At 48.5% G+C, this 23750-nt stretch overlaps 1 protein-coding gene across 1 annotated transcript in view; it reads right to left on the reverse strand.

The window, feature by feature from the left end:
• The window catches only part of LOC126540250 (glycerol kinase 5), a 203267-nt gene that overhangs the window by 93931 nt on the left and 85586 nt on the right, over positions 1-23750 (reverse strand). Inside the window, exon 3 of the mRNA XM_050187050.2 lies at positions 10076-10169. Within this exon, the coding sequence (XP_050043007.1) occupies positions 10076-10169 (94 nt within the window). The remainder of the gene's footprint in view (positions 1-10075; positions 10170-23750) is intronic.

Genomic DNA, 23750 nt, shown 5'->3' on the forward strand with positions numbered 1-23750 from the left:
GAAGAAGTAAAGAAAGCTTTGGGAGCTATGGAAAGGGGGAAGGTAGCTGGGGAGGATCAGGTAACAGCAGATTTGTTGAAGGATGGTGGGCAAATTGCTGTAGAAAAACTGGCCACCCTGTATACGCAATGCCTCATGACCTCGAGCGTGCCGGAATCTTGCAAGAACGCTAACATAATCCTAATTCATAAGAAAGGGGACGCCAAAGACTTGAAAAATTATAGACCGATCAGCTTACTGTCCATTGCCTACAAAGTATTTACTAAGGTAATCGCAAATAGAATCAGGAACACCTTAGACTTCTGTCAACCAAAGGATCAGGCAGGCTTTCGTAAAGGCTACTCAACAATAGATCATATTCACACTATCAATCAGGTGATAGAGAAATGTGCGGAATATAACCAACCCTTACATATAGCTTTCATTCAACCTGGAGACTTACGAAAAGGGCTCTACTTAAATTGAGGACGACGCAACAAGCTATGGAAAGAAGTATGATGGGTGTAACGTTAAGGGATAAGAAAAGAGCAGATTGGGTGAGGGAACAAACGCGAGTTAATGACATCTTAGTTGAAATCAAGAAAAATAAATGGGCATGGGCAGGACATGCAATGAGGAGGGAAGATAACCAATGGTCATTAAGGGTTACAGACTGGATTCCAAGGGAAGGGAAGCGTAGCAGGGGACGACAGAAAGTTAGGTGGGCGGATGAGATTAAGAACTTTGCAGGGCAACATGGCGACAATTAGTACATGACCGGGGTAGTTGGAGAAGTATGGGAGAGGCCTTTGCCCTGCAGTGGGGTTAACCTGGATGATGATGATGATGATTATGATGATGATGATGATGATGAAAAATAATAACATTGCCTAGACTGAGCGGCTTGTCCTATCTAATTGGCTGACAAGAGGTGAGGAGCACGCATAAGTGGAGATGGATTTGATGGGGCCGAGCCAGTGCGCTGAAAATCGATAAGCGTACAAAGAGGGTGGTGCCGGCGCCTGCCATTGGCCCGCTTTCCCTTACTTATCTTGCGGAGGCTGGTCAAAAATCGCGACGGCATGCGGCAGAATGTTAAGAATGCCGCTAAAGCGGATCCTTAGCAAAGAATAGCAGGCGTAACGAGGATGTAAACATGCCGAAAGTGCTCGAAAACGTTGCACGGCCACGCAAGAAGCTTTATTGTATGCAAATATAGCCATGCTCTCCGGCTGGTGCAAGTAGCCAGTGCCTGAGCCACTGGCGGCAGCCATCTTTTATTCATATTGAAACGGGGCAGCCTGCACCCATTCAGAAGAAAACTCAGTTTTGTTAAGCATATTAATGCATCTTTAACACGTACACGTCACTTTGACGTGGTGAGTTCTCGCGCTTTTGTGACGTCGCGTGACGGGCAGGTGAAGTGTGTGTCGCGCAAAAACATTTGACCATTAGCCGACGTCTGGTGGCGAAAAGTCGTCGAATCATAAACAACTGTGTTTATTTTGTTCCTTCCAGTCATGCATAATCAGTGAGTTCACGTCATATCAGATGGGGAGCTACCACGGTTTTCGTGACGTCGCGTAACAGGCAGGCGAAGTAAGGGTGGCTGAGAAAGTTTTTGACCCATGGCGGAGGGCTGATTGCAGAATTGGAATAGGAATGTTTGAAATAGCTTTACGTTATAGCACCCCTGCTGTGCTTCGCTCTACCTAACGCGAACGTTGAAGAAGCGTGCTCTTTGATCTTGCTATTTTGTGGCCGGAGCAGCTGGCCAAAGTTGATGAGGGCTTAGAAAAAATTAAGCCTTACTTACATTAAGTACAGGAATATAAAAAATAAAGCAAAATAACAGTCATCGTTACGGCCGGCAGCAAATGTAACGCTGCGGCCCAATGCAAGAAGAATATGTCTCTCTGTTCCCGATGTTTGTCTCACTTATAACCCCTCCGGACCGTCGGGGTCACGTCATTTTCAGCCCATCGTCGAGCCCGTGCAGGTGCCGTCACGTTCATCCAATCGTCATACCCGCGCAAATGGCGTCATCTTCGGCTAATGGGGACAGTCCCAAGGGCTCTATTATCCGGTGGCTGATTTCCGTCCGGTGTCAACTGCCTTCCCGCCTGGAAGGCCCTCAAGCTGGAGGGGATGGGTAGTTCTTGAACGACATTCCAATGCTGCGAGGCAGCATTTCCCGAGACGAGTCAACATTGCAATTTGAGGAAGCGTCACGCAGGGGGGAGACAAAGCTCCACGCTGCGCGCACGAAGGTTAGATAGCCAACCTGTCTGACGGGTCCGATAGCACGGCCAACGCGCACCAGCGCACCCTAATTGCCGAGCGACCTGCGAGTGGTTGCGTTCGAAGAACTTGACCGACGGTGGTTAATGGTCCGTACCTATACCAGTACACACGGCGGCCTAAGGCAAGCGCGTTCCGTGTCAACGGTCGAGTATGCTGGCGCAGCGCGTGTCAATCGCGACGTCTCAGCATTATATATGTGTGTGTGGGTGGACGTGCCTCGAACACAGACCATCGATTTCCATTCAAAATTACATCATCATCATCATCAGCCTGGTTACGCCCACTGCAGGGCAAAGGCCTCTCCCATACTTCTCCAACTACCCAAGTCATGTGCTAATTGTGGCCATGTTATCCCTGCAAACTTCTCAATCTCATCCGCCCACCTAACTTTCTGCCGCCCCCATGCTACGCTCGCTTCCCTTGGAATCCAGTCCGCAACCCTTAATGACCATCGATTATCCTCCCTCCTCATTGCATGTCCTGCCCATGCTCATTTCTTTCCTTGATTTCAACTACGATGTCATCAACTCGCGCTTGTTCCCTCAGCCAATCTGCTCTTTTCTTATCCCTTAACGTTACACCCATCATTCTTTTTTCCATAGCTTTCCAAAATGACATGAGCAATAATTACATTGAACTGCACAGTTACATAATACGCAGGCGTGTCTAAGATGTTGGTGGAGAACACCGAACAGAAAAATTTGTTTTGCACCTGCAGTCGCCCTCACAGCCTGGCTTGGTTATATACGACCAAATCACCGTGGATTAGTGGAACACCTGCCGAGGTCAATGCACGCCGCACTATCAAAGACATGAATGGAAAGAGCAGCGTTAGTGGCGACGCCTAGTGACGCCGTGCTCAAGAACAGCTCGCAGAATTCACACTGTACTAAGTGACTATACTGGACTAGAACAGAAACTGAGGCCAGTTGCTCTTGCATTCCTGCAGGGAAACCACAACGCATTGTACAAGGAACTGACCTCAGAAATACTACACACATCGGACACGGTGTGTTTACTTGTGTCGTCGCCCCTCGGATAATGCTGTGAACTCGGTTCACTTGACTATATTCTACTTATATTTCGGCCCAAATATATCGGGAGGGACATAAAACTCCTAGAGACAGTTCCTAGCTTTTTGTTTTTTAACCAAAGACAACTTGCCACCCAAGAATATTGTTAAATTGTTTTAACTGAACACAGTTTCAAAACATGATGCAGTCAGCGCAACTCTTCTTGCGTCACCTTTATTACATAGTCGAAAATACGAGAATGTTCGTTATAATTAAGTAATGCCGCGCATTTACCTTTTTAGAGTAGCTAGGGGCTTTATTCGCATGAGAAGCGTCTCAACTGTGTACACGAAATTGTGCTTGCAAAAGGTATTTTGATGGCTGTTGGCAACTCTGTCGACCAATTTTCATATTTTGAGTTTGCATTTTATCTGCAAGACGTCCGAATGACATCTGGCTAGCTGAATACTCATATGCAGCTATCGAATATCTGAGTTACAACGTGTACTATTCACTGAGCACCGGTCTATACAGCAGAACGGTCTGTCTTCAGGCACTCGATATTTTTTTTACAAGCTGTCAAATGTGTAGCACTACGCATCAACTATCAACGTACTCTTTGTTACATAAGAAAAAAGCCAGGCCTCTAAAACATTCTATTATATGATGTCCTTCCGCGCTTACAGTAAGATTTGGAAAGAAAGAAAAACGACGACTAATCGAGTTTAACACCCTAAGGCAACACACGGGCTATGACGGACGCCATATTTGAGGGCTCTGTAGTTACGCGATTTGGCTACCTGATGTCGCATATAGTAGCGAGCCATTTCATTTTTCGTTCTTATTTTCTTATCACCCGCGGCCACGAGTGGCAAGCATCGGTGATAACGATAGCTCGGTATTTTCCGAGCCTGTGACGAAAGGCGGGAAGAATATACTAAGTGAAATAGTGCGATAGGACACGTGACCCGCCGTGGTTGTTTAGTGGCTATGGTGTTGGGCTGCTAAGCACGAGGTCGCGGGATCGAATCCCGGCCACGGGGGCCACATTTCGATGGGAGCGAAATGCGACAACACTCGTGTACTTAGATTTAGGTGCACGTTAAAGAACGGTGGTCTAAATTTCGGGAGTCCTACTACGGCGTGCCTCATAATCAGAAAGTGGTTTTGGCACGTAAAAACTCAATTTTTATGGCGATAGGACACGCGACTGCTCTACAAGCAACCAATTATCGCTCCACGAGAGTTTTTTTTCGCGCGCGTGCGCGCGTGTGTGCGTGCGTGCGTGTTTCTTTCTTTGTTTTTCTCTTTTTCTCAATCCGCCTCCAGCATAAATTGACAGCCACGGCCAGGCGTCCCACCCAGGACCACGTGCTCAAGCAGCACAACGCATCCATGGATGCATATATCATATCATACCATAAATATATATATATATATATACATACATACATACATACATACATACATACATACATACATATACACACACACACACAGACACGCTCAGCAACCATGGCGGATCATACGCAAAGGCAAACACAAGAAGCGTGAGTTTTTATGGAGAGAATAAAATGACAGAAGACGAATGCCGTCGTTTTCTGAGATTCCATCTAATCCACACCCTTTATTTCAGCTGCACAGCCCACTTCACGGAATTGACCAATACAAAATTGCAGCTTTGCTTCTTTTAGTATGTTCTGCAACTTTACCCTCTAGGCTAAATGTTCGTGATTGATCGGACGTCGAAACATTAACCGACGTCCGGCTTATTACGCACTATCGTGAGCAATATGAGCGGGAACGCGAATGGGTGACGAAGTTAGAGCGATACGCGGATGATGATGTCGAAAGCAGAGGGGAAAGGGGGACGCTATCCCGCCAACTGTTGGCACTCCCACCGCGCCTGCGTTTGTCGAAAATGGCAGCTTACGGCATTTCACTGGCCGCCGATAGCCGATAAGACGGTTATGTGCGCAGTGACTTACAGCCAGTAATTTCTTTTTCAGTCATAGTTTTTTTTAGAGCGCCACTCTTAGGCGCCCGTACTGAGTTTCATCATCATCATCATCATCATCATCATCATCAGCCTAGTTACGCCCACTGCAGGGCAAAGGCCTCTCCCATACTTCTCCAACTACCCCGGTCATGTACTAATTGTGGCCATGTTGTCCCTGCAAACGTCTTAATGTCATCTGCCCACCTAACTTTCTGCCGCCCCCTGCTACGCTTCCCTTCCCTTGGAATCCAGTCCGTAACTCTTAGTGACCATCGTTATCTTCCCTCCTCATTACATGTCCGGCCCATGCCCATTTCTTTTTCTTGATTTCAACTAAGATGTCGTTTACCCGCGTTTGTTGCCTCACCCAATCTGCTCTTTTCTTATCCCTTAACGTTACACCCATCATTCTTCTTTCCATAGCTCGTTGCGTCGTCCTCAATTTCAGCAGAACCCTTTTCGTAAGCCTCCAGGTTTCTGCCCCATATGTGAGTACTGGTAACACACAGCTGTTGTACACTTTCCTTTTGAGGGATAGTGGCAACCTACTGTTCATGATTTGAGAATGCCTGCCAAACGCACCCCAACCCATTCTTATTCTTCTGGTTATTTCAGTCTCATGATCCGGATCCGTGGTCACTACCTGCCCTAAGTAGATGTATTCCCTTACCACTTCCAGTGTTTCGCTACCTATCGTAAACTGCTGTTCTCTTCCGAGACTGTTAAACAGTACTTTAGTTTTCTGCAGATTAATTTTCAGACCCACCCTTCTGCTTTGCCTCTCCAGGTCAGTGAGCATGCATTGCAATTGGTCTCCTGAGTTACTAAGCAAGGCAATATCATCAGCGAATCGCAAGTTGCTAAGGTATTCTCCATCAACTTTTATCCCCAATTCTTCCCACTCCAGGCCTCTGAATACCTCCTGTAAACATGCTGTGAATAGCATTGGAGATATCGTATCTCCCTGTCTGACGCCTTTCTTTATAGGGATTTTGTTGCTTTCTTTGTGGAGGACTACGGTGGCTGTGGAGCCGCTATAGATATCTTCCAGTATTTTTACATATGGCTCATCTACACCCTGATTCCGTAATGCCTCCATGACTGCTGAGGTTTCGACTGAATCAAACGCTTTCTCGTAATCAATGAAAGCTATATATAAAGGTTGGTTATATTCTGCACATTTCTCTATCACTTGATTGATAGTGTGAATATGGTCTATTGTTGAGCAGCCTTTACGGAATCCTGCCTGGTCCTTTGGTTGACAGAAGTCTAAGGTGTTCCTGATTCTATTTGCGATTACCTTAGTAAATACTTTGTAGGCAACGGACAGTAAGCTGATCGGTCCATAATTTTTCAAGTCTTTGGCGTCCCCTTTCTTATGGATTAGGATTATGTTAGCGTTCTTCCAAGATTCCGGTACGCTCGAGGTTATGAGGCATTGCGTATACAGGGTGGCCAGTTTCTCTAGAACAATCTGACCACCATCCTTCAACAAATCTGCTGTTACCTGATCCTCCCCAGCTGCCTTCCCCCTTTGCATAGCTCCTAAGGCTTTCTTTACTTCTTCTGGCGTTACCTGTGGGATTTCGAATTCCTCTAGGCTATTCGCTCTTCCACTATCGTCGTGGGTGCCACTGGTACTGTATAAATCTCTATAGAACTCCTCAGCCACTTGAACTATCTCATCCATATTAGTAACGATATTGCCGGCTTTGTCTCTTAACGCACACATCTGATTCTTGCCTATTCCTAGATTCTTCTTCACTGTTTTTAGGCTTCCTCCGTTCCTGAGAGCCTGTTCAATTCTATCCATATTATAGTTCCTGATGTCCGCTGTCTTACGCTTGTTGATTAACTTAGAAAGTTCTGCCAGTTCTATTCTAGCTGTAGGATTAGAGGCTTTCATACATTGGCGTTTCTTGATCAGATCTTTCGTCTCCTGCGATAGCTTACTGGTTTCCTGTCTAACGGCGTTACCACCGACTTCTATTGCGCACTCCTTAATGATGCCCATGAGATTGTCGTTCATTGCTTCAACACTAAGGTCCTCTTCCAGAGTTAAAGCCGAATACCTGTTCTGTAGTTTGATCCGGAATTCCTCTAGTTTCCCTCTTACCGCTAACTCATTGATTGGCTTCTTGTGTACCAGTTTCTTTCGTTCCCTCCTCAAGTCTAAGCTAATTCGAGTTCTTACCATCCTGTGGTCACTGCAGCGTACCTTGCCGAGCACGTCTACATCTTGAATGATGCCAGGGTTCGCGCAGAGTATGAAGTCGATTTCATTTCTAGTCTCACCATTCGGGCTCCTCCACGTCCACTTTCGGCTAACCCGCTTGCGGCAAAAGGTATTTATTATCCGCATATTATTCTGTTCTGCAAACTCTATTAATAATTCTCCTCTGCTATTCCTAGAGCCTATGCCATATTCCCCCACTGACTTGTCTCCAGCCTGCTTCTTGCCTACCCTGGCATTGAAGTCGCCCATCAGTATAGTGTATTTTGTTTTGACTTTACCCATCGCCGATTCTACGTCATCATAAAAGCTTTCGACTTCCTGGTCATCATGACTAGATGTAGGAGCGTAGACCTGTACAACCTTCATTTTGTACCTCTTATTAAGTTTCACAACAAGACATGCCACCCTCTCGTTAATGCTATAGAATTCCTGTATGTTACCAGCTATTTCCTTATTAATCAGGAATCCGACTCCTAGTTCTCGTCTCTCCGCTAAGCCCCGGTAACACAGTACATGCCCGCTTTTTAGCACTGTATATGCTTCTTTTGTCCTCCTAACCTCACTGAGCCCTATTATATCCCATTTACTACCCTCTAATTCCTCCAATAACACTGCTAGACTCGCCTCACTAGATAGCGTTCTAACGTTAAACGTTGCCAGGTTCAGATTCCAATGGCGGCCTGTCCGGAGCCAGGTATTCTTAGCACCCTCTGCAGCGTCACAGATCTGACCGCCGCCGTGGTCAGTTGCTTCGCGGCTGCTGGGGACTGAGGGCCGGGGTTCGATTGTTGTATTCATATAGGAGGTTGTGGCCAAGTACTGCACCAGGGTGGCCAATCCTGCTCTGGTGAGAGAGTGCGTTACCGGTTCTGGTCACCGGGATCAGGCCGCACTCCAGGCCTGTTTGTGCAATTTTCTCAACACACGGTTATTTTTTTTTTTGTATTTTCCGGTGGAGAATAGCGCGGCACCGGGATTTGAATCCCGGTCTCTTGCACTGGAGACGGATACTCTACCGTCCCCATAGGAGTTAAATTAAAAATTAATTTATGGGGTTTTACGTGACAAAACCACTTTCTGATTATGCACGCCGTAGTGGAGGACTCCGAAAATTTCGACCACCTGGGGTTCTTTAACGTGCACCTAATTCTAAGTACACGGGTGTTTTCGCATTTCGCCCCCATCGAAATGCGGCCGCCGTGGTCGGGGTCCGATCCCGCGACCTCGTGCTCAGCACTCTAACACCATAACCACTGAGCAACCACGGCGGGTCCCGCAGGAGTTGTACGCCTCATTTAACCTACAGTGGTGCCCTATTTGGTCAGTCAAGGTGGACCAATCTGAGCTCGGTTATACCGCATGGATGGCACTCGGCTAGAGAACCTGGTATTTATGACCTGCACATGTGAGTGTGAGGCCATACATATTTGAAGATATATATCTTTCTTTTTTTTTTTTTTGAGGGTTCCCGTACAGTGATAAAATAAAGGAAAAGACATTAAAAGAAAGAAAAAAAAGAAAGAAAAAGGGGCGAAAAAAAAAAAAAAGGAACATAACAGGTGATTTGAACTCGTGACCCTTCGATGTTGCCCGGAAAGATAGCTCAGTCGGTTGGTTCGTCAGGCCCCAGGCTACTTTCAAGCGCCACAGCTCCTGCTCCGAGCCTCACACTTACGTGGAAAGAGACTCAGTAGTTGGAAGGCATACTTTCTAGGAAAAATGGCCGCTCGAGGAGAAGAGTGAACTCGAGCGGCTTTAGAGGCTAGGAAAACTGCCTTAAAATATTTAGACTTGAGGGAAAGCTTCGTTAACAAACTATAACACGGCAATCAGCACTCGAATACGACGAGAGAAATTACTGAGACGTGGAAAATTCCCTTGAAAAAAATCTGGTTTGCGAGACAAATGCTTGTATGTATTGAACCTCTTAAAAGATGAGGGGGGAAATATGCGCTCACCGAGAGGGCATCGTCAGCACGAGACCTCCACAAGGCACCTTACAGAGATGTCTACTGAGTTTAGCGCACGGTATATTCAGATATGCGCCCAGAGGACCAGATGTATATCTTATGAAGCGCATCGTGTGACGCGTTCCAGATGGATAGATTTGCCAGGGAAGTAGCTCTGGGATGTTTACGCTTCAAAACAGTGCTGCTGTTGGCCACGCCTCGGTGCACAAAGTTATCAGTAATCGCAATATCAAACAGAATCATCAATGTGCGCTGGCTGTGCGAAGTTCCGCACTTTGTATAAAGAGACGCAAGGTGGGAGTGCCAACAGTCATTAGAACAGCGTCCTCCTTTCCACTTTGTTTCCAGCGGCGGTCGCCGCGAATCGCCCACAGCAGAGTTCGAGGCTATCTGACACGCGCTCCCGTATTCCCGCTCACATTGCTCACGATAGTGTATATATATAGGCATGCACGTGAGGGACAATAACGATCGTACATGCGTGCGCCTAGATAAAATTACGCCTGTACACGCGTGCGTAGGAACCGAGACAAACGGAACACTCGCGTGTTGCATGCAAACATACGCAGCATACCTTTGAGCGCGGCTCTTAGCGTGTCCTTGGCGATCTGCCACAGGTGCTCGGGGTCAACTTCGAAAACACCAGTAGAGGGGCACTCTGTCTGCAACTGCGCAGAAAAAAAAAAGAAAGTGTGCCTTGTTTTCACACAATCACCAGAGCTCTCACGAGCTAATTTAACATGCTAGAGAGAGAGAGAGAGAAATCTAGCACACTGTTTTGTTTTTTTCGGCCTTTCTCAACGGAACAACGTGTCGTCTCTCCTGAACCATTTATCCACTAGCTCACTGAAAGATTACGCATTAAGTAGCGCCTTTAACTCAAACACTTCGGTTTCAATCCCAAGAATGAAAAATGCGCATATGAAGACAACGTTCACGTATGTGTGAACTGGCGAAAAAATCCATACGCGGAACCGGAAAGAAAACCACGAAGGTTGCGACGACTGCAAGCTCACCCATGCTAACTGCAGTCGCTGTGCAGACAAAAATGGCGTGTCGGTGTTCCGTAGCAATAAATAGCGTCCGATGACTTCGATCGTGGCGATTTACGAAACCATTGAAAGGTTCGAAGTGGTTCTAACAAGAAAAACTCGAGATCAAAATACAATTTTGTCTAGGCCGTCTCCGACAGGCGATATGGGGAAATTACAAACTTCAAAGGCATGGAGAACAGAGAGTATAGAAAAAAGCCGACGTTTTTTATGCAATTACTCACGTTTAGTCCTCCTGCTTTCACCCAAGAAGGGAACATAACTCTACTTTTCTCGTCTGACGTGACCATTCATATTAGGACAATGTTATTCGCATTAAAGCATAACCAGCTGTGCTCAGCCTTTCCGTTGCTTTTTTGGGATAAATATTTGCCCAAGACGTAAGCGATAAATGTCATAATGAACACTGCTGATGCTCATAATACTGTCACGAGCAGTGTCATAAGCTGCGCGTAGCAATCAAACCAAAAAACGGACCCAATTAAACGCTCCTTTCGAGAGTGCGGTAGCCGCAATCCACGCTCGACCTTCCGCACTGCTCCACGTTCCCGATGCCGCGTGCGCGCAGCCTGGTCTTGCCCTCCACGCCAACGCAGCTAAAGACGTTGCAACGTTCTTTTCAAGATAACGACTAACTATGCGCGCCAAAAAGTCAATGCACATCGAAAATGCCTGCAGGCGTTCTAATTCCCTGTTTCGGTTTGGCGATGGGTGACGCACCGCTCGGCAGTGACACACGCTTAGTGCGTTTTTTTTTTCATCGCTGCTCTGGATTCTGCACAGCCGAGACTCGTGTGTACAGTAACGGCACACCGCTCTTCTATGGAGCTTCTTTGTGAAACTGACGCCCGCGACAGCCCGCGCCTCGGCCAAAGCGACGGGCATCCTGCGTCGAAGGAGCTAGCGAGACGGTCACCAGGCTTTTGCAGTGCGGACGTCAGTGAGGAGTTTCCCACAGTGATCACTTACAGTAACACCCCTCTTCAGTCATTAAAACACGCGAGTGAAAATTTGTTTATTACCACGAACTAGAAGAAGCGAAGCAGGGACTACAGTAACCACAACTCTGTGCCACTTAGCCTCTATTCCATCCATCTCGAGCACTTTTATACCAGGCATTCAAAGTTCAATTGTAAGTTTATTTTAAAACGCTGTTCGAGCTACACAAATGTTCCTTGCACAGATGCTTTGGGCTCTTTGGTGGACACACCTTGCGCGAAAGTTTATAGTCAAAAACTGCATAAATCACTCGAAACTCATTATTTAAACACCAAACTTTCGTATGCGGACGGCGGGCAGGAAAATTGAAGACGGTCGTATTCCCAGGCAAATTCTTCGTTTATCTGATTTGTCGACAAGGCTCGTCTTCCAAGATACTCGTCGCCAAATCTGCCGCTTCGTGTAGCTGATTTCATATTCCGGGGAGGCAACGGCACAGAAAGTTTCGCAATGAAGCGCTTTGCATGCCCGTCTGCTAACGATAAGCAGACACGACTATACTGCCGCAAGTTCCGTTATTCCGAGGCTATAGTATTTGAGCTGGTTAGCGCTTCGGAATAAGCAATTAGGCGCGCTCAGTAAAAAAGGGCTCGCGATGAATATCGCAAACAGCAAAACCGAACAAGCCTGCCTTATAGGATACGCGTTGTCCTCAGCTGTATGCTAAAAGGCAGGCTGCACCCTATGCTAGGCGTTATAAGTGCATATCGTGCATATAATAAGTGCCTATATAATCGTGCATATAAGTGCGTATAAGTGCCCTGAGCGCCGAAAGTAAATAATAATTTGCTAATTAAAATTTGTAACAATAATTTCCATTGTGTAGTATGTCTGTCAAAAACCTGGTCCCTAGCTGTGCAAGACGCATTTACATAACTCGCACAGCGCGCTAAAAAAAATACATGTTCAGTTTAACTTTGGAGGCACGGTAAATCGAACGCATTTTTAAACGGCTACCGCACGTATAACGTGCTAGATATCACTCACAGCGCGGTATCGTGATGTCTGCTTCGCGGAAGGCGATGACAATGATCTCGGAAATTGGGAGACCGAAGTGCGCTTAAGAAGCTCTACTTGGGCCAACTAAGCTTTGGCTCGGGGCCCTGGTGAAGCGCATATGAAGCGCAGAAATGCACTCTCATGCTTGAAAAAAAATTGCCTGCGGCAGATAGCACAATTCTAGCCCTTGATGTAAATTTCTCGATGAGGCGGCCATTGGTTCTACGAAAAATAAAAATGCTTAATTGCATAATTAACACGATGACGATGATGTATGGCATGTAATGGCGCAAGGACCACCTATGGCCGAAGCCCGTTATGACGTATGGCAGTGAACTTTATAAGTAATACGTATGAAATGATCAATTTGAGTTGCAAATGTACATATGTGGCTGTAAGGAGGCCTAAAAAACGGGCCGCTGTAAATTGCGTAAAACACATAAGCATCAAAATAATGGCAATGACTCATGATAAACAAGGGAATAAAAGTATCGGTGTGAAGCGATATAACAGGATGCATACAAGCACTACTGTCTCCACAGGGCTCTTGAAGTAAAGCAACAGCTCAGAGGCATGTACTTTAAAAACTTATGTCAGTGCAGCTACAGCCTGAAAGCGAGGCTGTGCTATACATGGCCCGGTCAAATGATCTCTAAGATGTTACCTTACCTAAAAAGCTGAAAAAACTGTGTCCAGCTTAAAAAGCGGTTCGTTACTGAAAAAATGCTGGTTGAAGTGCCATACGCTAAAGATATGCGGAATGAAAATATTTTTTAGGCTCAGTTTGTATTTCCCTTGCACTGGACGAGGACATGGAGAACTGTAAGGCAGTCGCCACACCTTGGACATGAGGGAGGCTCACTTTCAGTCGATACATAAGAGTGGGTGCCGAAGGTATGAAATCAACAAAGGAGCACTTCCTTGTATCGTGTTCTTCATTCCGATATCCTGTGCCCTAATTTGGGTTCGATCAAGTGCAGTTTATTGGATACCTGGGAACAGCACTGTTTCTGCCAGTGCTTCTTCAACTTGTGAGGTGAGTATGGTTTGAAGTCCGTGGCTGAAATGGGTTTGTGTCGGTGTCGCTAAAAGCTACTCAGGTAGCGATCTCGTCAGCAGCTTCATTGCCTTTTATACCACTGTGGCCAGGCGCCGAGCAAAAGATGATGGCTTGTTTATCCATACAAGCAGAGCATAGCACTGCATATAGTTCGTTAAAAACATTCTTCATACGTTTTCCCAAACTCGTTAGGGCTCCGACCCTAATCAATGAGTCAGTAAGCACAATAGCCCTTGTGATTTTTGTTTGTTTAATGCGCTTAACTCCAGAAAGGCTCGCACATGCTACCGCCGTAAATATACTTGTATATGGATCCCATGTACCGGATATTAAAAGCGATCGTCCTAGAGACGCGTAAGCAACACCACGAGGCGACTTCGTAACATGCGTAATAAGTTCAGCACAGTGATCATCATCAGCAGCAGAATCGGCGGCAGCAGCAGCCTATTTTATGTCCACTGCAGGACGAAAGCCTCTCCCTGCGATCTCCAATTACCCCTGTCCTGCGCCAACCGAGTCCCACTAGCGCCAGCGAATTTCTTAATTTCATCACTCCACCTAGTCTTCTGCCGTCCTCGACTGCGTTTCCCTTCTCTTGGCACCCATTCTGTAACCCCAATGGTCCATCGGTTACCTAACCTATGCATTACATGACCTGCACAGCTCCATTTCTTTCTCTTAAGTGAATTCGAATGTCGACTATCCCTGTTTGCTCTGTGATCCATACCGCTCTCTTCCTCTCTCTTAACTATGCCCAACATTCTTCGTTCCATCGCTCTTTGCGCGGTCCTTGTTTTCGAGCTTCTTTGTCAGTCTCCAAGTTTCTTCCCCATATATTAACATCGGTAGAATACAATTATTGTACACATTTCTTTAATGATAATGGTAAGCTTCCAGTCAGGATCTGACAATGTCTGCCGTATGTGCTCCAACTCATTTTGACTCTTCTGTAGATTTCCTTCTCATGACCAGGGTCCCCTGTGAATAATTGACCTAGGTAGACGTACTCTCTCACGGACTCTAGAAGCTGACTGGTGATCCTGAACTCTTGTTTCCTTGCCCGGCTATTGATCATCATCTTTGTCCCCTGCATATTAATCTTCAACCCCACTCTTGCACTCTCTCTCTTAAGATCCTCAATCATTTGTTGTAACTCGTCCCCAGTGTTGTTGAACAGGACAATGTCATCTGCAAATCAAAGGTTGCCGAGAGAGTCGCCGTTGATCCTCCTTCCTAAGCCTTCCCAGTTTATTAGCTTGAATACTTCTTCCAAGCACGAAGTGAAAAGCATAGGAGAGATTGCGTCTCTATGTTTGACCCCTTTCTTTATAGGTATCTTCCTACTTTTCTTGTGGCGAATTAATGTAGCTGTGGAATCTCTGTAGATACTTTCCAAGATATTTACGTAGGCGTCCTGTACTATTTGATTACGTAAAGCCGCTGCTGGTATCTCTACTAAATCAAATGCCTTTTCGTAATCCATGAAAACTATATAGAGAGGCTGATTGCACTCTGCGGATTGATGATATGGATGTATCCCTTCCTGAAGCCAGCCTGTTCCCTTGGTTGACTGAAGTCCAGTGCTTCCCTTATTCTATCGATTATCCTCGTGAATGTTTTATATATTACTGGAAGTAAGCTAATGAGACTATAATTTTTCAATTCTTTCACGTCTTCCTTCTTGTGGGTTAATACAATGTTGGCTTTCTTCCATTTCTCTGGGAATCTTGAAGTCGATAGACAGTTTGCAAAAAGGGTAACCAGTTTTTCAAGCATTATGCCTCCTCCATTTTTGATTAAGTCGACTGTCATTCCATCTCCTGTCGCGTTTCCCCGTTTCATGTCTTGCAAGATCCTTCTAACTTCATCGCTAGTTCTAGCAGGAGCCTCTGTAAGCTGCTCATTACTACTTCGAATGGAGGTCTCAATGCTGCTCTGAGTACTGTACAGGTATGTATAGAATTCTTCCGCTTCCTTTACTACGTATTCGAGATTGCTGATGATATTACCCTGCTTATCTTTCAGTGCATACATCTTCGTTTATCCTGTGCCAAGTTTCCTTCTCACTGATTTCATGCTACGTTCATCTTTTACTGCTTAGTCAGTCTTCCTCACATTATAATTTCGAATATTCCTTTTTTTCTCCTTGTTGATCAGCTTTGAGAGCTCTGATAATTCTATCTGGTCTCTTGTGTTCGACACTTTCATTATTTGTCGTTTCTTGATTAGGCTATTTGTTACTTGGGGGAGCTTACCTACTGGTTGCCATGGTGCCTTACCTCCCACTTCAATTGCTGCCTCTGAAGCCAGCCTAGCTAGGGTTTCATTCATTACCTCTATGTCATCTTCATCTCTCTGTTCTAAGGCTGCATATTTGTTTGCACGTACCAGACTGAATTGTCTGCTTTTAGCCTTACTGTGTCTAGGTTGGCCTGTCTTCCTGACTAATTTTACTTTTTCTTTTTTCAAGCTGAGGTGATATCTAGACTTCACTAACCTATGATCACCGCACTTTACTCTACCTATAACACTTCTAAATCCTGCACTATGCTGGGATCGGCAGAAAGTATGAAATCAATTTCATTTCTTGTTTCACCATTACGGCTTCTACATGTCCACTTTTTGTTCCTATGCTTCCTGAAGAAGGTGTCCATTATTCGCAGCTTATTCCTTTGAGCAAATTCTACCAACATCTCTCCTCGAGTGCTCCTAGAATCGAGGACGAAGAAGAAGCGCTCGTCCCCAGTCACAGATCGCCTCCGTCATTGCTAACCAATTAAGCAGTGCTAATTGCCTCGAACCAAAGGTTTCCCTGCACCAATGTGTCCGTGAAGGCGAGCGGCATCGATCGATACCAGCTGACCCCAGAGGTACGTTTTTCTTTGCCAAATTTTCTTACTTTTTCTACCGCCGCCGTGCGAAGAATTGCTAGACCTAGGCGTACTGCGCGGACACTAGGTCCAACACCGTCGCACCGGCCGCCACCTGCCGTACTCCAAGCGGCAGCCACTCGTCAGCTCCGAGATGTAGGCGTCCACTCGGACAACAATGATCGTGGACAACCAAATGTGCGCTCAAGTTCAAGGAAAAGAGATATCACCCAAGGAATACCACAACGACGCCGGATGGACGCTCGCGGGGGAACGCATGTCGAGGCTGCGCCAGCGGACCCCCGCCAGCGGCAAGCCCGACGGACCCGGCGGGAGTCAAACAAGCCCGAAATCGAAATTAAGCAAGAACGCCAGATCCTCGGTCATCAAGGCAGCACGTATGCCAGCCATGCCACTGGAAGAAAGCAAGATAGTCGTCAGACCCAGAGGGGGACTCGACATCGTCAAGGCCGGCACCACCACCGTCGCTGCGGCCATACTCGCCGCGGCCAAGATCACGAGTGAGGAAAGCGCCGCGGACACCATCTGCCCCAACACGCAACATAACATCATGGTCGTCAGTACACCGAAGGAAGACAACGCGACAAGGTACGCTAAAATCCAGGAAATCTCTATTCAAGGCAAACCCTACGAGGTCAGCGCATATCGCACGGCACCTCACGACACCGTAAAGGGCGTCATCAGAGGCATCCCCATCGCCACGAGCGCCGACGAGCTAGATAGGAACATCGTCAACGAGAGGAACTCATTGGCAGTGGGCGTAAAAAGGACTGGCAGCAAGGCCACCGCGATCGTAGTGTTCCAGTGATCCAAGGTACCGAACTTCGTCCGATACGGCGTCACCCTCATACCGTGCCGCCTCTACGGGAAACAGATCGACGTTTGCTAGCAGTACGGCCGAGTGGGTCACCACGAGGACGTGTGCCCAACCCCCACAACGAAGACGTGTCTGGCCTGCGGACTCGCGAACCCTGAAGAAGACCATCGCTGTACCCCAAAATGCACGTTGTGCGGAGACGAACACCCGGCCGGAGACCGAACGTGCAAGGCGAAATACAAGATCTCCAACGTAGTGCGCAAGCGACAATGGGAGCGCCGACAGACCGAACGCTAGCTGCTGTCGGAGAGCGATTTCCCGCCACTCGACAAGCCGCCAGCTGCGCAGACGCCAAGGACCCCGTCGGGTAACCGCGCGCTTAAATCCAGAGACAGCAGTTGCTGCAAGAGAAGCCTCAGCAGGAAAAGGTCACCATCGCGTGAGCGAGTGAGCTGGGTCGACCCAGCGAAAGGGGAGAATATAAGGAACGCACAGAAAATCACCGAAGCCACGAAGAAAGGCGATATGAACAAGGTGCGAGAAGTCAATGCGACCCTAATACAAGAGAACGCGGCGTTGCGAACGACCATCAACAACCTCACGAGAGAGATCGTCGAGATCCGTCAGTTGCTGTTATGCAACAACGAGCCTCCACAGAGACCCACGCCAAGCACAAGAAAAACCGTGGAAACAACCACGAACACCCAGGAGACAGCCGTAGAGGAACCAGCACCGAAGAAGAAAGCCGCCGAGGCCACGCGCAAGCAAACAGAAAACGAAAGAAAAAATTATGGGGTTTTACATGCCAAAACCACTTTCTGATTATGAGGCACGCCGTAGTGGAGGACTCTGGAAATTTTGACCACCTGGGTTACTTTAACGAGCACCTAAATCTAAGTACACGGGTGTTTTCGGCCACATGGAAATGTGGCCGCCGTGGCCGGCATTCGATCTCGCAACTTCGTGCTCAGCAGCCCAGCACCAAGCCACTGAGCAACCACGGCTGGTCACAGAAAACGATCGCATCGGCAACCTCGAAGCCAAATTCGAAGCGAGATTCACCAAACTATAATAGCTAATCACCGCGAACATCGCAGCAGTGACAGCAATGAAACAAACGATGGAGACCTACCAAGCCGAGAACACGAACAGATTCGCCTACATCGAAAGGACCCTACAGCCGATAGTGAGCCACCCGACGTGTGCGCCCCTCTTCGCACAACATCCACTCAACCAGGGAACCCCGTACGCACCAATGCAATCATGGCCGCCAACGCAACACCAGCAGCAGCAGGTGCGACAGCGTGGCAGTGGAACTGTAGCGACCTCGGAAGGAAGAAGGCAGTCATCCAACAGCACATCGCACATGCCGCGCGCAAGCCTGATGTTATACTATTACAAGAAACACTAACCGACGCACCGTCCCTCCCCGCCTACAGAGTGCACAAGGGCCCACCCGACGGGAGAGGCCTGTGCACCCTGGTCAGGAAGGGACTCACGTTCATCGAACACGAGCTGCAAAGCAATATCAAGATCGAGCACACACACACCGAACTCATCCCGGGCAAGAAGAGAAAAGGAAGCATAGTTCTTCTCAACGTCCACAGCAACCCATCGCAGAGAAAACAGAGATTCAAGACGTTACTGCACAGAGACATCACCGCAGCGGGCCGTAACATGCTGATCGCATGCGGAGACTTAAACGCGATGCACCCTGCCTGGGGCTACTACAAATACACAGCAAAGGGCCGCGACCCATACCAACACGCCACGGAACTCGACTTCACCCTCACCACGGACCCGACGCATCCGACGAGAATCGGTAACTCCGTGTCCGGGGACACCACTCCGGACCTCACGTTCGTCAAGAATGCCATCCGGGGGGCGCGATCACCTGGAAAAACACGGAGACCGACCTCGGCAGCGACCACACCATCGCGGAAGTCGGCGTACCGGAACACAACGACACCAGCATCAAAACACACAGATAGATAGACTGGAATGCCTTCCGAGACGCCAGAAGAGCGACGGTGACGACGAGATGGAAGATGCCGACTAGTGGACGGCCGAAATCATCAAGAGCGTACGCGACGCGACCAAAGAAATTGAAACGGATGCGGAGATCGACAAAGTAGGTAGCCGGCTAGCGCATCTCATCGAAATCAAACAGTCGATACTCAATCGCTGGAAGAAACAACGGCTCAATTGCAGACTCAGAAAGTAAGTGGCGGAGCTCAACCGAGCGATCCAGGAGCACTGCCTCACGCTCTGCACGCAACAGTGGAATGAGATCTGCAACGCGGAAGATGGGCAGATGCACAGCGGGAAGACGTGGAACCTGCTGCGGCACCTGCTCGACGAAACCAAGGCAAACTTGCCCCAACGGGACAGACTCGGCGGTCTCGTTACAGTACACGGCGCCGACGAAGTAACCAGGCGCATAACGGCAAATACCTGCCGACTACACCCACCGAACAACACGCGCCGTACGGCAGCCTACCCCACGCGAAGCTCGATCGCGACATCAACGTCGAGGAGGCCCGCGCGGCCCGGCACGACCTCATCAGCCGGTCGGCAGCCGGCCCGGACATCGTCACGAACAAGGCGCTCACGAACCTCGACGACGGGTCGATTGAGAACCTCGCAAAATACTTCCAATGCTGGAGAGCGGGCGCGCTGCCAAAGCAGTGGAAGACAGCCAAGACCATCCTGATCCCCAAGCAGGGGAAGCAGCCGGACACGGACAACCTCCGGTCCATCTCGCTCACGTCCTGCGTGGGCAAGGTGCTGGAGCACGTCCTGCTCAACAGATGGCAAGACTATCTGGAACGAGAAGGGCTTTGCCCGCCCACGGTGATCGGTTTCAGGCAGCACCTAAGCACGCAGGACGCGATGCTGCAGCTCAAATACCGAATCATCGACGATGGCGGCAGCGCCCGCGACAACAAGGCAATCCTGGGGCTCGACCTGCAGAGCGCCTTCGATAAGGTGAAACACTGGGCGATTCTGTCCCAAGTCTCGAAGCTCAACATGGGCGAAAGATCCTACAAACGGACAGGACCGCCGAGCTACGAGCAGGCGACCTACAGACGCAAGAGAAGAACCTCGGGACCACCGGCACGCCGCAGTGATCGGTCATTTCGCCGATGCTGTTCAACCTGGTAATGATCGGAGTCGCCGAGAAGCTCGCGGATATCGAAGACGTCAGGCACACCATCTATGCGGACGATATCACGCTGTGGGTGACCGGCGGCAGCGACTCCCACATCGAGGGCGCGCTGCAAGCCGCTGTCGACGCGATAGAAGACCAGCTGGAAGGCACCGGACTGAGATGTTCGCCGAGAAAATCAGAGCATCTCATACTCCCACCTACCAACAACGGCAGAGGCAAGACCAGTCAACGCGAACACGAAAAAATCAGAATCGTTATCAAATCCGGCGACGTGATCATCGAGGTCGGCAAAATCGGGATCCTAGGCATGGTCATCGCGATCAAAGCGGCCAACGCGATTCGACTCCTCAAACGAGTCACTTCCCGGAAGGCTGGCATGAGAGAAGAGAGCCTAATTAAGCTCGTCCTATCCTTCATCATCAGCCACGTCGCGTACGTTGCAGTCTACCACAGATGGCTGCAACATGAACGCAACAAAATCAACGTAATCATCAGAAGAGCGGTACAAGACGGCGCTGGGCCTGTTCGAGTCCACGAGCACGACCCGCTTCTTACAACTCGGGATACCCATCACGTTCGAAGAAGTAGCCGAAGCGCAACGGACCTCTCAACTAGAGCGGCTGTCGACGACCAAAGCCGGGAGGAAGATACTGGACGACCTTGGAATAGGACGCTCGAACGAGGCGGAGATGAAGCTCCCCGTTTCCAAAGAGGTGCGACGCCAGACCAGTATCGACCCCGTAGCCAAGAACATGAACCCCGTGTTCAACAAAGGAAGAAGAGCGGCGAGGGCCAAGGCTCTCATCGACCTGAACGCCAACGACGAGCACGCGCGGTACGTGAACGCCGCCAAATACCAACGGAACGCCTTCGCAGCGGTCGTCATAGAGGCGTCAACCGGCGCCCCAAGGACGGCAGCGAGCGTGAGAAGGCTCGGACTGGAACAAGCGGAGGTGGTGGTCATCGCCCTGGCCATCGCCGACGCAGACTGCCACATGGTGCTGAGTGACTCGAGACAGGCGGTGCGAAAGTTCGCCAAAGGCCAAATCTGCAGGCAGGCCGAGCGCGCACTGCGAGCGGCCAAACTGCAGGGCAGAAAAGTAAGAATCAAGTGGTTCCCGGCGCCAACCGCGCCCCGGCGACAGACCGTCCAACGTGGTTCGGAGCAAAGGACCGCATGACGGACTACAACGACATCACGAAGGCCTACCGCCTGGCTCGCAGGACTCTCCCCCCCCCCCCCCACCCGAGGCTGAGTCGTGCGGAGGCTGAGACAGAATACTGAGACAGCTCCAGACCGGATCGCTACCGAGCCCGGGACTGATGCATCGCATGTACCCCGAGACATACCCGACCTATAAGTGCAGGGTCTGCCGGAGGGAGAAGGCAGATTACACGTAAACTTTGTGGGACTGCGTCAAAAATCGAGAAGAAGCAAGCTCAAGAACGATCCCGCCGCGGCTCGAGGCAGCCGCGAAGAGCTACGACCAAGACCAACAGCTCTGAGCCATCCAGCAGGTCCTCGAGGCGCTAAAAAGGCAGAGACCCTGCGAGCCGGCAACGGTGAGCGGAGACTCGCGCCGAGTAAAGGCAACCTCGTAGATGACGTAGGCCCTCGTCGGGGCGCGCGAGCGCCCAACTGCAGGCACAAATAAAGTTTTCTCCAATTCAATCAAATCCTAGAATCTACGCCGTAGTTGGCAATTGGTTGTTCACCAGCCTGCTTTTTCCCCAATTTTGTATTGAAGTCGCCCATTACTACAGTATGCTTAGTTTGCACTTTTCTCATCGCTAATTCAACATCTTCCTAAATCTGATCTATTTCATCATCATCATGACGACAGGTTGGAGCGTAGGCTTGTACTACCTTCAATCTATACCTCATATTAATCTTTATTACGACTACTACTACCCTCTCATTAATGCTGTAGAATTCGTAAATGTTGCCCGCTATATGTCCTTATAGATTAGGAATCATACTCTCTACTGCTTCTTATCTGGAAGTCATCAATAGCAGAGGATGTGGCCATTTGTCAGCACTGTATAAGCCTCATCAGTTCTTCTAACCTTATTAAGGCCAATGATATCTCAAACAATGCTTGATAGTTCCTCAAAGAGTGCTGCTAAGCTAGCTTCACTCGTACTCGTACTTCACTGATAGTTCTCCTTCAGTTCAAGAAAATGCGAATGTACATGTGACTCAGGTGCTAGTTTTGATATTTCTAAGAGATGTCACACTGGATAGTCTGCCAATCCCAAACGCGGTGGAAGCCGATCAGAAGCCATTAGAACATTCTCTAAAAGAGGGACGGCTGTTTCTTCTGACAGTGCTTCCAGCCAGAGGGATAGAGGAGGCCTAGTGGTTGGACGGTTATGGAACAGCCTGGCCAAGGACAAGTCGTGAATAATTGAATGACGTGGATGATTTACAGCTGATTTTACCTTCACGAGTTACGAAAAGCTTAAATATGTCATTTGGAAGTATAGACACCATTCGTTAGATTCGACGTACAGGCTTCGCACGGGACTAGTGCTGAAGGCGCACGTAGCAAGGAGGATGCGTAAGTGGTGGATAGGATCTAGCATTCTCGAAGCACTAAGCCTAGCAAAATTATAGACTGTTGCTCCGTAGTCGAGCGGCGATAGTACTAGACTCTTGTACAAGCTTATAGGGCATCTGTCACTTCTCCAGGATGTACGTGACAAAAGCTTCAGTAGGTTCATAGTCTTGAGGCATCTTGCTTTAAAATACTTCAGTGCGGGACAAAAGTTAACTTGCAGTCTAAAATGTTACCTAAAATTTATGTTCACGGTTTAGAGATAGCAGTTCTCCATAGACATCTATTATAGGTTGCGCCAGTATACCTCTCTTGTTAGAGAAGAGGGCGCACGTACTCTTTTGTTGGTTTAGTTTAAAACCGTTTTCGTCCGCCCACTTGGACAATTTATTTAGGCGAAGCTCTACTTGTCCCTCGCAGATAGTTAGGTGACATGATTTTAACCTATCTGGATGTCATTAACACATACAGAATAAAACATAGTACGTGGTATGACAGCGTGGATCGAGTTCATTTTGACAATAATAAGAGTGCAGCTCAGCGCACCACCTTGTGGAACACCAGCCTCCTGCGTAAAAGGAGGAGACAGAACGTTACAAATTCTGACACGTAACATGCGACAGGAGAGGTAACTCTGGATCACATTCAGTAAGTTGCCTCGGACTCTCATTCCAGCCAGGTCACGGAGGATTCCAAAGCGT

Source organism: Dermacentor andersoni, chromosome 2 (assembly GCF_023375885.2).
Source record: "Dermacentor andersoni chromosome 2, qqDerAnde1_hic_scaffold, whole genome shotgun sequence".
In the NCBI taxonomy this organism is placed as follows: Eukaryota; Metazoa; Arthropoda; class Arachnida; order Ixodida; family Ixodidae; genus Dermacentor; species Dermacentor andersoni.